The sequence below is a fragment of the Macaca mulatta genome, chromosome 14 (genome assembly GCF_049350105.2).
Source record: "Macaca mulatta isolate MMU2019108-1 chromosome 14, T2T-MMU8v2.0, whole genome shotgun sequence".
NCBI classification, from domain to species: Eukaryota; Metazoa; Chordata; class Mammalia; order Primates; family Cercopithecidae; genus Macaca; species Macaca mulatta.
The window spans coordinates 104,034,714-104,053,524 of record NC_133419.1 but is presented as its reverse complement, the minus strand read 5'-3'; the positions used below and the strand labels follow the sequence as shown (position 1 = coordinate 104,053,524).

The 18,811-nt window shown below is 32.3% G+C and overlaps 1 protein-coding gene across 3 annotated transcripts in view; it reads right to left on the bottom strand.

Moving 5' to 3' along the window:
- DYNC2H1 (dynein cytoplasmic 2 heavy chain 1) overlaps positions 1 to 18,811 on the bottom strand; it is a 353,142-nt gene that overhangs the window by 272,370 nt on the left and 61,961 nt on the right. For all 3 annotated transcript variants that reach the window (XR_013404270.1, XM_015115562.3, XM_015115564.3), the window contains exons 38-47: positions 18,024 to 18,288; positions 16,611 to 16,818; positions 13,976 to 14,105; positions 10,612 to 10,767; positions 9,135 to 9,394; positions 7,997 to 8,243; positions 6,937 to 7,088; positions 5,757 to 5,901; positions 3,923 to 4,025; positions 3,278 to 3,445 (exon numbers count right to left, since the gene is read on the bottom strand). Coding sequence is in view for 2 of the 3 variants with exons in the window: in XM_015115562.3 (XP_014971048.2) it covers positions 3,278 to 3,445; positions 3,923 to 4,025; positions 5,757 to 5,901; positions 6,937 to 7,088; positions 7,997 to 8,243; positions 9,135 to 9,394; positions 10,612 to 10,767; positions 13,976 to 14,105; positions 16,611 to 16,818; positions 18,024 to 18,288 (1,834 nt within the window). In the remaining variant the exon portion in view is untranslated. The remainder of the gene's footprint in view (positions 1 to 3,277; positions 3,446 to 3,922; positions 4,026 to 5,756; positions 5,902 to 6,936; positions 7,089 to 7,996; positions 8,244 to 9,134; positions 9,395 to 10,611; positions 10,768 to 13,975; positions 14,106 to 16,610; positions 16,819 to 18,023; positions 18,289 to 18,811) is intronic.

Genomic DNA, 18,811 nt, shown 5'->3' with positions numbered 1-18,811 from the left:
ATTATATAAAAACTTTTTAATCTGTGAAAGACCCTGTTAAGGGGATGAAGAGACAAGCCTATTGAGAGGGAGAATACATTTGCAAACCATATATCCAATAAAGGACTGGTATCTCTAATATGTACATATTCTCAAAACTCAACAGTAACAAACCAATTGCCGGCTGCAGTGGCTCACGCCTATAATCCCAGCACTTTGGAAGGCCGAGGCAGGCGGATCATCTGAGGTCAGGAGTTCAAAACCAGCCTACCCAACATGATGAAACTGCATCTCCATTAAAAATACAAAATCTAGCTGGGCGAAGTTGTGCATGCCTGTAATCCCAGCTACTCAGGAGGCTGAGGCACAAGAGTCGCTTGAGCCCGGGAGGTGGAGTTTGCAGTGAGCAGAGGTGCACCACCGCACTCCAGCCTGGGAAACAGCGAGACTCTGCATCAAAAAAAAAAAAAAAAAAAAAAATTCTGATTAGAAAATGGATAAAAGACATGAAGACATTCTACCAAAGAGGACATACAGACAGCAAATATTACACAAAAAGACGTTCAACTTCACTAGCCATTAGCAAAATGCAAATTAAAGCCACCATGACATATATACGCTTACATGAATGGCTAAAATACAAAATAGTAACACCATCAAATGCTGGCAATGATGAGGAACAATATCTCTATAAAAAACAGCCTCTTAGTTGCTTAAAAAACTGAGCATGCAAGTACCACACAATCCTGCAATTGCATTCCTGATCATTTATTCCAGAAAAACGAAAATCTATGTTCACACAACAACCTGTACAGGAATATTCATAGCAGCTTCATTCCTAATAGCCAAAAACTGAAAACAACCCAGATGTCTCTCAATAGATAAAGGGTTAAAGAAATGGTGGTGTATTCATATGACGGAATAAAAAGCAATAAAAAGAAATGAACTATCAAAACAAAACAATTGGCATGTATCTCCAGAGAAATAGGTTGAGTCAAGATAACTTTCTTGAAATCACAAAATTAAAGAAACAACAGATTAGTAGTTTCCAGGAGATAGGACAGAAGTGAGTTTGGCTACAAAAGGGTAACATTATAGATCCTGTGGTGATATAACTGTTCTGTATCTAAACTGTATTAATGTCAATATCCTGGCTGTGATGCTGTGCTATAATTTGGCCAGATATTACCATTGAGGGAAACCAGGTAAAAGGTAGATGTGTTCTCTCTGTATTAATATTTATAACTGCATGTGACTCTGTAATTATCTCAAAAATAAAAAATTGAATTTAAAAAATTTTACTCCCACTGCTTCAATTGACCAGCCTTAAAAAACGGTTCCAAGTAACTTCCTCAAAGCAGAATTATTCTCCACCTCTTCTAGAACCCTACTATCCAGCATTTATCTCAAACATATTCAGGAAAGTTATATTAATTATAAAACGTTCTATACTCCACTGTAATTATCATTTTAACCATCTACTTCCACAAACATTTGTGGTATCTAATCACACTAGCAATAGTTATCATTGTAAGCAAAGATTTTTATATCTGTTTCTGTCATTAGATTACAATCTTCTTAAGGATAAGAATGTAGCTAGTTTATTTTCACGCCTCCAAGATTAAATTTTTCTTAATAAGCTAATCTTTCAATATGTGAAAATCCTATATGACTAGATCTAACATATGTCAAACCTGTATTTTTTAAAAAGAAAACCCGACTGGTGTGGTGGCTTACACCTGTAATCCCAGTACTTTGGGAGACCAAGGTGGGCATATCACCTGAGGTTGGGAGTTCGAGACCAGCCTGACCAACATGGAGAAGCCCCATCTCTACTAAAAAATACACAAAATTAGTTGGGAATGGTGGCACATGCCTGTAATACCAGCTACTCAGGAGGCTGAGGCAGGAAAATCACTTGAACCTGGGAGGCGGAGGGTGCAGTGGGCTGAGATCGGGCTATTGCACTCCAGACTGGGCAACAAGAATGAAACTCTGTCTCAAAAAGAAGAAAAAAGAAAACCCTTCACTGAAGAGAAAAATACCAAAAAAAAAAAGACATATTTTATTTATTGAGTCTTACATAGGAGACTCTGAAAGATACTAATCTTTTCAGAGGATTCAGATACCGAATTAGGTGCCAATACTATCTTATGCCCAAAGGATTTGCCACTCTCTTTGCAAAAAGAGACACTACTGACTCAATTTTCAGACAGAGAAAGATGGCACCATTTAAGAACCTAAGCCTCTCCACACTAAGCCATGCAAGCTACAGCTCGTAATGACATAAACCATCACTCTAAGTCAAGCAAATTCTGAACTATTAATATGATCAGACTTCTCTCAGCATTTCATCCTTCTTGAAGTTTCTCTTGAACCCATTTCCTGATTCAAAAACTCAGGAGCACCTAGAAAAATTCCTTCTGTCAATTTAAACATCTTTCCCACCTTCAAAGTTCCCTTTAGGATAGGTACTCATGGATCTCAGACCAATATCAAATCTAGAAATGTACAATATACCAAATGTATACGTTGGTGCAGAAGTAACTGTGGTTTTGCCATTAAAAGTAATTGTATAAAATATATTTATTATATAAAATATTTTTGAAGCCTAGCTTTATCCTCTGAAAAACTAAGCACATTTTGTGGCCTGACAACAGTTTTATTAGGAAATATTTCCATATTGTAATCTTCTTTTAACAAAAGACCCTCTTCACAAGGATGACTTGCATATTACATACATTACTCCCACAGTAGTTTTCAAAATGCAAAGTGGTTATTAAACAGTAATCATTGCAAATGCAACACAGCAGCTTTGACTGAATGGTATTATGCTTTCTTTACAATAACAATAGATGAAGATAGTAACAAGCATATGTAAGTTCTACGCTAATGGCATTATAGGTAGTGACAGGAATAAGAATGGCCATTGCTCTTAGGCAAAAGGTCATTACAATCAAATATGAATTTTCCCAATGATCTTCAGGTTTTATATACATGTAACTGTTTTTCAAAAAAAAAAAAAAACTTTTATTAAAATAATCTTGCATTGCCAACGTAAAACAGTATGGCCTGAACTCCTTTTTTCTAAGAAAAAAATTACTGCCATTATATTTTGTTTAAAACATGATTACTGAAATCCAGCAAAAAAGACTGAAGAGTACCTTATGGAAAAAATAATATTAAAATTATTCAAAATGTTTATTTGTTTAGACCTATAAAATCATGCTATGGGTAAGAAAAATATTTCTGAAATCCTTGTAACAGTTATATATTTGCATAAGCTCTATTACATTACCTGACATATTGTCTAATACGTCTGAGCCCCAATCTCCTTGAAACACTGATGTTAAAATGATGTCAAATAAATGAAGTTCCTTTGCACCAACAATTTTGTCACGAAATAAGCGCCGCGCTTCATATGCTACAATTTCTAACACATAATCTAGTGGATGGTTTGAGGATCCTAGAAAAGGCAAAATTTTATTTAATTGTAATATAATGATTTTTAAATAATCTGTTTAACATAATATTAGAAAGAAATAGCAGGCATCTACATACCGTAATTTTGGCATCAGATAAATGGAATAAAGGAAAAAAAGTTAAAATTCATTTTGTTAATTACTCGGTACATGTTTGTGATTACTTAAAGGTAACATTAAATACTATCATCTCTAGTTGTTCAATAAAAACAATTCCAGAAAGCATACTAAATACACTTTGCCTCAAATATAATGATTTCATTTTTCCCAAAAGGAAGTTTTAATAATGACAATCATATATAGTTTGGAAGAAGAAATATAATAATTTTAATAATAATATTTCTATTTAATAATATAATTTGTGATATAATACTCATTTATCTATTACAAATACAATCTACAGAATAAATGTGCATGCACACACACACACACACACACAGATAAACACCAGCAAAACTCACCTCCTTCTAAATCATATCTAAATAAGCCAAGAACCCATTGGGTAAGAATGCAAGGAGTAAAGAAATAGTGACTATAATCATCAACTGTAAATTTGGCTCGCACCTGAAAAAGAAAATACAGTAAACAATCTTTCTACTGTCTTAAATATATAATCATGTTATAAATTTGTCAGTCTCCTTAGACTCAGAGGAATACTAATTTCTACCTGTAGATGGAACTGGATTTCAATATAATTGACTTCATTATCTTTATATTTTATACACTTAAAAACATTATTCTGGCCAGGCGCAGGGGCTCATGCCTGTAATCCCAGCACTTTCAGAGGCTGAGGCGGGCAGATCATGAGGTCAGGAATTCAAGACCAGCCTGGCCAAGATGGTGAAAGCCCGTCTCTACTAAAAATACAAAAATTGGCCAGGTGTGGTGGCACACGCTTGTAGTCGCAGCTACTCGGGAGGCTAAGGCAGAAGAATCACTTGAACCAAGGAGGTGGAGGTTGCAGTGAGCTGAGATCGTGCCACTGCACTCCAACCTGGGCAACAAAGCGAGACTTCGTCTCAAGAAAAAAAAAAAAAAAAAACTATATATATATATATATATATACACACACACACACACACACACACACATATTCTAAGCAGGGTTCATAGGCTTCAACAGATGGCCATAAAAAAAAAAAAAAGACTAAAAAGCCCTGCTGAACATGAGAATTCAATAAAAACAAATCTAACCTTTAAATATGATGGTAGCAATTCCAAAGTACTCGCAGGTCTAGGTAAGACCCATTTTTTTAATGCTGGGAACCATTAAAACAATTTATGTTCAAGAAGTCACTGAACAAATCAAAGTATCTCTCTTCAATATACAACCAACCAGTAAAAAGCCTGTCCCTTCCTCTCTATGGACAGAGCCATTACTCTTATTCTGATCTTGATTACCTAACATCTTTATTTTTTTAAAAAAAAGGAATTTCTTGCTTTCAAACTTATCTATCCCCACTTCTACTCCAATATTATAAAAAGCATCTTCCATAAGCATGTCCATAACTTGTACATGCTATTCCCTTTATCTAAGAAGACATTCTTTCACCTCCAGCTACTTGGTGAATTTCTATTAACTTTTCAAAACTCAGATCAAACTTTACCTCCTCCTTAACAACTACCGCATACAACAAAGTTATTTACTCCTCCTCTGTGCTATCTCTGTAAGTTAGACATACCATTACTGCTACCTTTATTACACTGTATTAATCGTTTATTTATATGACTCAGTCCCTCATTGGACTGTGAACTTTCAGTAAAAAGAAACTAAGTCATCTTTACATCCCTAGGACTACCACTGGCAAGAAAAGGTGCTCAACAAATGTTTTGTGCATCCTCAATGCCTACTTTCAACTATCTTCCCCATTTTATCTAGGGAGAATACTTTAGACATTTCCTCCCAGTCAGGAAGAAAAAAAGAAACATCAAAGACTACTACTGGCCGGTTTGAAGCCTGGAAGACACAAACTGATAGAAGTCAGGAAGAAGATCTGTTTTGGGAAAGCAGATAAACTCAATTCTAAATATGCTAAATTTGAGCTGACAGCAGAATAACCATCCACCACAAATTCATTCATTCAACAAACATTGGGTGCCTATTAGAAATTGTGCCATGGATACAACAGCGAATAAGGCACACACAGCACCTGTCTTCATAGAGTTACTCTCTACTAGAAAAGTCTAATAAACAGGAAAGTAAAGCCTGGGTATCGACACAGAGGTCAGAATTAAAAGTAGACCTTTAGGAATGATACTAATAGACATGAAAGCTACAATTTAGATGCATATCTACCTGTTCATACACTTGTACCATAGATCCTGCTAAAAGATTAATTTTTGATGAAGAACCCCAAATAGAATGATTCTTCAGATTTTTATGTAGAACTGGTTCCAAATATGCTCCATAAATCGTTTGTAACTGCTCTCTTTCTGGGTAACTAAAAAAAAGGGGGCATATAAGAAGAAAGCTGAAATAAATCAATATTTCAAATTAATATTTCAATGTTAAGTTACAGCAGTGATTTTCAAACTGTGCTGCTCTGAGACCTACATATCTCCAAAGCTTACCCAGGGGCTAAGACTAGGCTCATTGCCCCCATCCATTCTCATTTCAACCAAATTATATCCTGAAATATCCATTGTCAACTACCAGAAGGTGTTAGAGAACGCCCAAGAAATTATGTTAAAACATAATTGTTTACAAAACACTGATCTTTAGAAAAGACCAAAAGGAAATTTTTCCTTTGAAAAGCATTTTTGAATTACACAAGGCCTGTACACAGGGCATTAATCCACCTCAGAACCATAAAAGTAAAACTAATACAACAAATAAAATCAACCCCTTTCTACCAAACCAAAATATATTTCAGTATGGTTTAACTGGCAGCAGGAACATTTCTAGAAAAAAAAAGTTAATTGATGGAGTACAATTAGCACGAAAGTATACACATAAGGTTTTGTCATATTCAAATATTTGTAATATAATATAATGTATATTAAATATAAACAGAGGAGATACTGCCATTGTCTCTGTAACAATTACGGACCATGGAGATGATTAGCAGTGATGCCACCAGCCATTAAAATGACCTAATTCTCCCTTGTTCAGATTCAAATTCTCCTTTTGTTGTCTTCATAAATTTGATAGTATTTTTGTTTTATGAACTGCATAAAATATTTAAATCTAAAATCCACCATTCAGATTCCTGAGACTGACATTTTGGAACACAGGCTACACAAAACAGTCTTGTTTTATTTCCTGTTATATGTCTCATAAATAAGATACTTTGATTAAAGTTTATATCATCTGAAATTATTGCCTATATTTTGAGAAGGGGAGGAAAAGATATCAGAGCTTAACTTTGACCATCTTTATATTCTAAATTTTAAAGTATTACTATAATACTTTTAATAAAATTCAACTATATGATATCTTCCCAAATAAAAAAAATTTGAAACACAAAGATACATACTCTATAGAACAAAGACGAACAATGGAAGTAAATCTGGTAGTAAGTTTATGTCTTCCCAGTCTTCCTCCAGCTGACATAGAAGCCACAATTTGAATATTTTCTAGACCAACCCATTCCAAATTTTCATCATAAAATCCTTGATATGTCAATACCTATTTGAAAATAAATATACTTTAAACATTTTATGCCTAAGATTTCCTAATCGTGATAAAGGATGTTTTTGCCTAAAGTTTCAATTGTTTCTAAATGCAATCATTATCTACCTAACTCAAGAATTTAAGATTAAAAGGTATCTGAAATTATTATATCACTGAAAAAAATACTGTTCAAATCTCTGTGTTCTATGAATGTTAGCTAAATTATCCTAGTGTTTAAAATGCTTTTCTCTCTAATAAACACTAAAATCCATTGATATTATAAATCGAGTAGCAATTAGCCTAGAAAATGAAAGTATCAGGAAAAATATGAGAGAAAATGTGGTTTTTTTCTGTAAATATTTTATCATATTCTGCAGTTACATAATAAGCCTAAATTTGGACCTATATCATAATAAACTCTAAGAATTTAAAGTTTCCAATGTGATATAAATAACATAAAGAAAAATATATTCCACACTGATTCAGGATATGTGATCTCAAATCCTTACACAGGCAAAAATGGAGAATAATGGGTTAAAGCAGCCAGAAAAAAAACATGACCAAGTCTAACCGCTGTCAGAAGAATGCATACTTTAAACCATGAAGCAAAAATTTCTCCAACTCCACTACCAGGTCCAGCTTTTGTTTTCTTCCTTGTTTTAGGAATAAAAGACAAGTAATAGATGTAGAGTGAAGGTTGTTTCTATTCTCCCTGTCATATATCATCTTGACGTAATATAACTTCTAAAGAAAGGAAAATCATAGAAGAACTGGAACAAGACTGAAATATTTCAGGAGTTTAATTTCCATGACAAATGCTAGATAAAACTGGCCCCAAATGAAGAATGCATATTTTCTAAGAAAAGTGAATAAAATTAAATTGTTTCCAATCAGATTAAAACACTTCAAGCGATATGACTTACCTGCTGTAGGAAAGCTACCAAAGTACTGGTCCCCCATTTATCAAGTTTGGGTAGGTTGATATCTTTTAAGTACAGAACAAGTCTTTCACAGTCTTTTGGTCTGTATACACGACCAGTATTAGTACTGATTACCATACAAGTCTGGCTCAGTTTCTGCAGGAGATGTCGAGAAGTGGTTTGTGCGCTACAATGAACTGTAGCAATTTGAGTGGATCGGAGTTGTGAAAATGCATACCTGAGCAGCATCCTACGAAAAAAGCATGACATCTGACTTTGATAAAAATGCAATCAACAAAGTACATTTTATACTTAATAAGAAATGTCTGTCTCATAAATATTTCAGTTTCTAAAATGTGTATAATGATAGGGAAAATGGTAAATATAGATATGGCTTCCATAACTATCAAAGTAACTTTCTAACTTTCAGACTATTTTCTAGTCTAAATAACATAAATTCATGTTTTAAGGCATTGTGAGGACTGTTTTCAGCCAAAAAAAAATCAAAGTTCTCACAATTAATCTAGTTTGATAAAGTATATATTAAATATACCAACCCTGTTTCCCCACAGTTGAAGGAAAGATTTTAAGTTCTATGAGTTTAAAAAAAATTACTATGATTTTATACAATTTTTGAAATTACTACTCCCCCACTAGAAATATGAAAATAATAAACCATGTTTCCTTTATTTCAGGAGACTATGCTCCATATGCACTAAACTAGGCTGAATTCCACTGAATTAAAAGCTACTTTTACATACAAATCTAACTACAAATTTAAAATTTTATAACTAAAGCAAATGGTATGTGAGTATTCCATTAAGTATTCCTTATTCCAAAAAGAATAAGGTATTCTTTTTTTTTTCTTTTTTTTTTTTTTTTGCTGTATTATATGGATGGATTATTTTTAAGAGTATCTTCTCAGATTGCTGTCTTTCCAGTAGAAATCACATAATCTGGCAAAGAAAAGGACACGCTATTCCCCATAGTTCTTATTTTTACAAGTAATGAAAAGAAAATGAATCTTCCATGAAAATGTAAATGCTACTTTAACCAAAAGAAACATAACAAAAGCCATTAAATCAATTAGGGGTGGCAGGAGTAAATCCACAACATATACCTTTGCCAATATTTTTCTTACCCTTTGCCACATCCTTCTGGTCCTACTAGAATGAAGGGCTGTTTAGTATTAGAACTTAACCATGGTTTGAAATAATCTAGACTTCGTTGCATGTCAGGAGTCTGAATGACTGGAAGAGTTAAGCCATTACTGAAATCATCAGCAGTCAAGTTTTCTGGCTTCTTAAGCGCATATGTTGCTAACCGACCTCTGGTAGAGTCATAGTAGGTATCCATTGGTTTGTGAAAGTCTGGAGGAGATTCTCGTGCCCAGTGAAAAACCTTAAGAGGAAAAAATTGTGATAAGTTTTCACATACTCCAGAGTGTGTGACATTCTTGGGATATATTCCAAGATATTCTTGGGATATATTCCAAGTAAATATCCCAAAAGTAAATCATCTTAGTTCCAAGAAAAGTTTATATACACTATACCCATTTTATCATTAATGTAACATTTTATCTCAAATTTTTTTTATCTAAATGATCATTTGTGCAAGTAAATTAAAGTATATATAGGAGATAATGACTTACTGGATATTTATTTATACACTAAGGTATAAATATACTCCATTTTAATGGAGTTCTTATTAACATTAAATCACAAATTACAGAATGCAGAAATCCTAAAGCCCTTCATTTCTACCATATTCTAGTACTGTCCATTACAGTGTCACTACCACGGCTCTCCACCTGCTATTCTTCTTTTTAATACTGAAAACTGTTATCTACGCAGATATAAAGCAGAGTTAGCCCTTAATGCTACTCTTCAATACATTTATTCTGAACTTTGACAAGAGAGTATGTGCTTAAAAGCAGCATATAGTATGGCACTGAGTGGTAACAATGAAAAGCATCTGGCAACAGAGGCAACAGGACAGTCACAGAAAGGGAAACGGAATAGAGAAAGCAGTAGGTGACACCAACAAAGAAGCAGCAAAATGAGAAAAAAGACTGAAAAATAATGTTAGAGCCAACCCAAAGGAGTAAATATCCAGTAATCTCAGTAGAGGCCAAAAGGAAAAAAAAATCCCTTATTATTTAGAATTCAGCTTTATAAACAACTAGGCTGTAATACAACTTTAACATATATTAAAGAATATATTTATTAATAATTAATTCGTCCTAGTATTTCTAATTCCTAAAACTGCTCTGGTTATAAGGATGACAAAAACTAAACTATTCTAACACTTTAAATGAATGAAATAAGTATTAATATAGACAAGTAGGTTCAAAAATGTCTAACTTAAATATATGGTCCAAACTTTTAACTTATTAAACATTATTTTATAAAATGTTAAGAATATCATCAAACATCATAAAATAACTCAAAGAAGAATATATATATACACACATATAAATACATTATTACTCAATTGAATACATAATTTCAAATTTTAAATGTTCCATATCTTATAGTTACAAATTATTGTATTTTGGCAGGTAAGAGTTAATGAAAAGTTAAAGTTTTGACTAAATACAGGCTATAAATATGCATTACCTCTTTGGTAAATTCCAAACGTGATTTCATATTCAGATTTCCACCAAGTCCCCTTATGAGATTAATAATAAATTCGTCATGATCTCTGCAACCATGTAGATGTGACAAACCATTCATCACAGTCCCAACCAAACTTGTTTCTACCACATAGTCGTTCTGTTGATTAAAATCCATGATACAGACAGACAAAAGGCGAAGATTAACCAGTAAACACAGAACCATACAGACTGATGTTCACACATCTTTTCAATAACCATTTTTAAACTCACTCCACTATTCAAACTGTAGAAAGTTTGGATTTCATTTAATTTTTGTATACACTTTGAAAATTGAAAGTACAATTGTGTATTTCTAGCTATCAGTGCTACAGTCCTCAAATAGATACATGGTTTATTTACTTCCTAAACCTGAAGAAATTTTTTTACAAAGGTAAGTTAGTGAGCATTGTTCCAAAAAGAATAGATGTTCATTTCCTCTTGCTGATAAAAAGAAAACAAGAGGCAAGAGCTAGATTGATGGCACTAGAAAAGAAAGGTTAGAAAAAGCAGACATAAATGAAAAACCATATGGAGCTTTCTCTGACAGAATTTTTAAATAGAACTTCTGGACTTAAGTGCTGTGTAGATGGTTTGATCTGTAGGCCCCTCTGGGGCACCTGATAAGTGTTAAAGAGTTAAAGAAAAAAATGGCTCTCAGTTTTTCCATAAATATTTACTGAGAACCAATCATGCATTAGGATCTGTATGTGGTGCTAGGTTTGTTTTTGTTTTGTTTTGTTAAAAGCTGGAATAAACAGAGTCCCTGTGTTCATGGAGCTCAAGCATAGTACAGGAAATGGTTAACAAATTGTGGTAAGAGCTACAGGGCAGCAGTACAGAATATTGTCAGAAACAGTAACTCAGATTGATGGCTCACAGCTTCTTTAAAAACAGGTGACATTTAAGCTAAGACTGAAGGCTAAGCTTTTGCAGAGAATATAGCACATGCAAAGAAAAACATCACAGTTAAGGAACTAAAAGAAGTTATGCCTAAGTAAGCAAAGAAACAGTGTTTAAGTCAGAGAAATAGGCAAGGGCCAGAGTGCAGAATTTATCAGACATGGTAAGGAGTAAAAACCTTATTTGCCTTGTCTTTAATATGTTTTTTATAATAGAGTAAAATGACCCAGTTTATATTTTAAAAGGATCCCTCTGCTTAAAAAATAAATATTTTTGGGAGAAAGAAGAAATGGGAGGAAGAGCAGGAAGAGCAGGAAGAAGGGAGAAGAAACAAAGAAATCTAGATAGACTCATGCTAAGAGTTCCAGATTTTAAAGGTGAGATAAAGGAAACGTACATATTTTCTTCTATATTTTCTTATTTGCTGAATTCATAAAAGAAAGCAAAGATTTACCCCATAGGCTGAAGAAGAGAAAAAGGAAGAAAGCAAAGTTCTAGTTATAAATACAATTTCAGCATTTGACTAGAGAATTCATTGTAGTATACCTCAGAACCTGTGCATGGTGAACAAAATACAGGATAAAAAGAAAAGAACCCTTAACACTTTAAATAAAACAAACAAACAAACAGCGATATGACCTCAAAACATAAGCCATTTTTTTTTCCTAACCGAATCTTTGGTATTCACTCTATTATTTAATAATCTTATCGTGTTGTCATTTCTACAGTCACAAACCCCTATATATACATAAATACAATCTATGAACAGATTACCTCAAAGTGTCTGCGTTGGAAAGCTTTGTTAGGCTCTGAATGTTTTATACTAATGAAATAACATATCTAATGAAAAAGTGTCACGATGCAGGCATCAGGTATATAATTAAGCACAATACTATCACTCATTTGCTATCTCTTAACATCATACTTGGTTCTGGGGACACAATGAAGAGTGTGATAAGCTTGGTCCTTGCCTTCAAGGTGCTTAAAGTTTAATGTAAGCAGACAATTATAATACAGTTGGTAGATGCTGTATGTTGCTACAGAAGCACAAAGGAGGAGACAGCTCAGTCAGACTAGCAGCTAATGGGAGTGTTCCCTTTCCTAGGCCTCCAGGAAAATCTACCTCACTTGCATCACTTCCTCACAAATCTCTATTCCTCCATTTTCATTCTTACAAAGTTAGGAAAGAAAAAGGTTGAGAAAACCAAAACAAACCATCATTTCTCTATATCTTGTTCAATCCCAAAGTATTGACCTCTAAATCAAGTTCAGATTCACAATCAGATACTTTCAAAAAACTCACTGCTATTTATACCCTCTATTTTGTATATGTTTTCATTTTTCATAAAAGCAATGGCATAAACATGTAGAATATCTGAACACCTTCCATGGTCTTCTTTGCATGCTAAACTTTTTTCACATTTCAAATTCAAAATCAAATGTGATCTCCTTTTAAACCTCTTCTAAATGACAGCAATATTCTTTTCATCCTGCTGAATTGTGATTATCTGTTTGCATGTCATTTTCCTCCATTAGATAAACCCTTCTCAAGGAAAGGAATTATCTTGTTAATCTTCACCTCTCAAAGTCTCTCTTGTATTATGCTTCGCATATGTTAGATGTTCAATGTTTTCTTTAAATATAAATTGCAAATAATTCACCATCCCTTTTCTACTTTAGTGTTAACTTCATATTGTTTTTAACCTTATATATATCATACATGATGTATACATATACCATATACATGCGATATATACATATACCACATACATGTAATATATACATATATCATGTGCATGTGATATATACATATATCACATGATATATGGGATATATGGACCTACAGATCGCATCCATGTGGATATATGGACCTACAGATCGCATCCATGTGGATATATGGACCTATAGATCGCATACATGTGGCTATATGGATCTATAGATCCATACATGTGAATATATGGATATATAGATCGCATATATGTGGATACATGGATATATATCACATATAGGTATTTATTGGTATATATAGGTGTGTATATATAGGTGTACATATGTATATCAATACCTATATATCATATATACATATGTCATACATATAGGTATTTATTGGCATATCAGTAAAAAAGTGGCAGCAAGATGGTTTTGCTAGTAAAAATTAGAAAGACATTCTAGTAATCAAGATTTTTAGGTAAGCAGTGTGAAGTATTATGAAAGAAGTAAAATGTTTTAAGACTAATACAATAAAAGGTTATGCTAAGAGATACAATAGTTATGCTAAGAGATATAGAGGAGTAACAGTGACAAAATCCACCTCTCACCTCACCCCCACATTCCAGCAGAGTTCTACCACAAGGCAGTTAAAATAAGGATCACTCTTAATCATACTTCTCACCTCGATTAATTATGAAATATTATGGTTAATTTACCTGCTTTAAAACCCATTGTAAAGCCTTTTCAAAATAATCTCCAATCCAATTTTCAAGACTATTTCTATATTCGGCAGGCTGATTCCTCAACCAAGATTTTATCAGAGAATTAAGATCTGTCTCTTCATCACTGAAACGAATTAGACAAATAAATTATTAGGAAGAAATTATCAATTTACCTTAAAATAAATTTCTGCTCCAATAAACATTATTCTACATGTATATTTTGTCTGCTAGCATACAACAGGTGGCTTTACTTTACTATGTGTATGTGTGAATAACAGTTATATCTGTGTGTATATACACAAATATCACATATAACACACAGATATAAATATACAAACACACATGCATATAGGTATATATACATATATGTCATTTTCTATAAAACAAATTTCATCTATTTTATTATAAATATAAACTAAGTAAGAATTATATATCTACACAACCTACTCTACATAGGCTCTACATAGCCTAAAGTGGTCTAAACCATTCCCACTCAGAGTAGTCTGTTTGTTAGAAATGTAAAATCCCAAATCCCTCTCCAGACATACTAAAGCAAAAATCTTCATTTTAGTAAGATCCCTCAATGATTCAAATGCACATTAGAGTTTAAAACGCACTGATCTAAACTGTAATACACATCTTTAGAAATATTTTTTCTCCATCCTACAAAAATCCAACTACCTAAATTCCCATGCCACTATTAAAATTTAAAGATCTTCCTAAAGCAAACTATAAATCCTTTAGCAAAGCACATCATTATCTGGGCAAAATCCAATTATTTCACCAAAATCCAATTGGTGAAATAATATTCACATCTTATTCAAAATTATACCTTACATAATTATAAAAAATTATAGTAAAAATAATTTATATTATTATAGAATTGACAAGAGCTCATGATTTTTGTCATTTATTCGTATCTTCTGCCATTGTTTCACAGCAATTAACAAATGACACTGATGCCTTGAATCTCTGCTCTCACATTTTCTATCCAGTCTAATATGAAAAAAAAACCTGAAACATCAAAGAGGATAACAATTAAATAACATTAGATTAGCCCAAAGTAAGCTCCTTCAGAATAAAGAGTTTCTTACCAATGGTATTATCTCAATGTCTATGAGACTATATGTCTTGGTTTATCCAACACAACCCTGCTTCATACCAGCAGTCCCAGCATCATTAATAATAACATTCATTTCAGTATTAAAAGGTCCACATTTGGCCTATCACATAGCAAGTGCTCAACAAATATCTGTTAAAGGAATAAATGAAGCCTAAAACTAAGATATAAGCTGAACACATAGCAACAAAAAAGTTAATATGTATTTGTATTTTACATGAAATCATATACATTCATTATGCCTTTCACAATACCTGATTGACCAACGATTTTCAACTCCTCTACAGAAATATGTGGTCTTTTTTTCTGCTAAATATGTATAGTATTCTACTTACTGCTTAGTTCACTTATATTCCATCTTGTATAAATGTTGGTTTATTTTCCCTCCTCTATGTGCAAGTATTTTCCAAAAAGGTAAGCTCCCTATAAACATTAGTTTTACTCGTTTCCAGCTCTCTCTCTCCTAAGGTGCATAGTTTAATACCATATATATAATATTTAACAAGTACTTTAAAATTTAACCAAAAACTTACCTTTATTCTATTTTTCTCACAAGATTATAAGAACACAACTAATAAATACGATAAATTGTGTGTCAATGCTGCTATGAAAGCTGTAAACCCAAAATTATATTATCGTTTAATAATGCCTCAAAATATCAATTGAAGTTTCTGGCTAATTTAAAGTAAATGTTTCCGACAATACTGTCAAAGAAGTAAGCAACTAAATAATTTCAAAACATGATTTGAACCAACTTTATTACATTTTCATGTGTCATACAACACCTAAAATGACTTTAAATAGTCCTAAAAAAATTAAATGCTATACAGGACGATAAATAACCAATTGGAAAAGTTAAATAAAAGTTTCTTACTTATGATATTACTAATTTTCAAAAATAAAATTGGTGCAAATATCCATGCTCTGGTATGTGACTATTTTACATGATATCTAAAATTGGTTTATTATTCATTTTCAGTCTTGAAGCCTCTTCCAAATATACTCAAGAAGAAAAAAATATTAAGTGAAGAGGTATTCAATTTGTAAAATGAAAAGACTGGGTCACAGGACCTACAAAACCTGAGTTAGCCCTAAAATTCTATGAATCTAAAATTAAATAGATTAAATTAATTAAATTCTATAATTAAAATATTGCTACTTAGCTTTAAATTATTAGCCTCTAGCTCATAATTAATATGTTCACTTCTCTGAACTCAATCAAAATACCTCAACAAAATAATAAAGAGAACAAATTTTCTTGCTGTTTCATTTAAACAAAAATAATAATTATTTCATAATTGTGATATAACTAAAACTGCTAAAATAATTCAATTTTGTAATAAAACAGGAACTCTCTGAATTAATGAAAATCTAACAAAAAAGAAGTTAATCATAAATGGGAAAAATATTTATTCGTTATTCACATCACACTTACTTTACTTAATATGAAGCCAGGATAATAAAAGAAGAATATTCTAATATAATGTATACAAATAATCTATGGCTTACCTAAGAAAGATCATTCCCATTCTAGATATTGTGGCTGGTGAGGCACAACTTAAATCATGAGTTTCAAACACAAAGTTAACATTTGGGCCAAACTGAATCCTTTCTCCACTGGGCATAGTGAGTAGCCGATTGTCATCCAGAACAGAATTCAGAGACTCTATCCATTCAGGGTCAATATCACCATCACAGATTATCCATGAGCTGACATCTATATTCAAATCAAAACAGCAGAGATAAAATAAAAATAGATGCTGTGATAATAATTAAAAATAAAGACTAAATCAATTCTTAATTTTCATATGAATTTGTACTGTAAATATGCTGGAGAACACACAGGCAATCCTGGCTTAGCTGGCCAAAGACTCAGATATATATCATGTAATAATACTTTATCTATAAACATAAAAATAGGCAATTTCACTTAAAAAGATGCAAGGCTTAAGTATTTTTATTCCCACAAGATATTCTTCAGACTTGTGTCTTCTACTATGTCATGAGAATGTACAAAGGCTTGCTCTGTTGTATATCTTTTAGAAAATACAGAAAAATCCAATTTCCAGTGCCTTGCATGAGAAATAAAAAGTTCACCACTGTCAAATTTTCTCGACATATAAAAAGGTGACCTCAAAGGGGGAAAAGTAGTGACCAATTGTATACCTAGTCTTTCCAGGGTTAAACCTTTTTTTTCCATCTTTCCTAAAATGGGAGTGGTTAATACTATACTTGGACCTTTGAAACAATTCAAAGAGGAAAATTTCACTGATAAAAGTGTGAGAAATACATGAAGGTAATAACTGGCCTTTACTTAATGTGGTATTATATAGAAAAAGAAAAGACTACATTGAAAAATCCCTTCCAATGCTTTCACTTACTGCCTTAGAAAAATAATTATTAATTAAATTATAACCTGGCAAAAAGTAGGGAATCTCCTCTGATTCCAGCCAAAAATTCTCTTAAAAAACCAAGTCAACAAATTTAGACCAGGAAATCTGCAGTTTTACCACTTAAATTTTCAAAAGTATTCAAAATACTTTATTCAAACTAATGAGTTAATACTGTTCATACACATCAATTTTAACCCCATACAAAAATCTGTCATCTTGTTTATTTCTCAGGCATTATAATATAAATGCAGTAAAGATTTTATAATCGTTCAGTAAATTAATCTAGTTGTGAATTACAATTCACCCAATTTACTCTAAGTTTCTACTATATTAAAAATAGTTACAGAGTTTAACTGAAAATGATAGCATTTCTTGGTCCCCTCCAAAGTAAAATATCAAACGTACACATTATAACTTAATTATGACTTCATGGTCATGTAGAAGCCTTGATAAAGACAGAATTATAGACAAATTATATCATTATCTAAGAATTACTAAGTAAAACAAAGAAGTATACATAGAGACTAACCTTGAGGTTCCCGAACCACTTGACGAGCACTATTTGTCAAAACACCATCAGACCATTCTCTTGTGTCCATGTCAATATGGCCTAATAATTGATATCGAGGCATAGCTTTGGGATTCATAGTATATTGTTTCACTACTTTGCCAATTTTACAAAGTGCGGCCCTTAACATTCTCCAAAGGGTTGATTTTCCAGCACCACTTGGACCAACAATAACAACTCCCATCCTCTGGCATAACTGTTCATACAATTCTAAAGCCTTTTTGATCTAGTGGGAAAGAATTATGTTCTTATATGATTTACAATATCCAATGATACTTAGTTCTGCTTTTATTCTGTAACACTTGTTCTAATGTGTAAATTAAGCCTTTGATTTCTTCAGTGGAAGACATAGCCTAAAATGTAACAGAATACCTAAATAAATCTGAACATATTTACAATATAATCTTTAAATACTTCAATATTTCTTTAAAAGAAACAAAGGTGCTTTCCAAGTTTCTAAGTTCAAAAAACTTGTATGAACAATACGTTCGTTACTTGCTCCACTCATTCACTCATTCAAATATATTCATTATTTTATTCACTTATTTATCCATTCACTCAGTCTTATCTTACTTCTCTCCAAAACTGAGGGCAAAGTGCTAATTTTGAACAATTACTTGCACTACATAAAGAAACCCGCTTAAAAAAATCCTAAGAAATTATCAAAGTGAAACTAAATCATATATATAATCAATTATAAAATACATATATATGATGAATCCATTACACACTACATACTCTAACAGGCA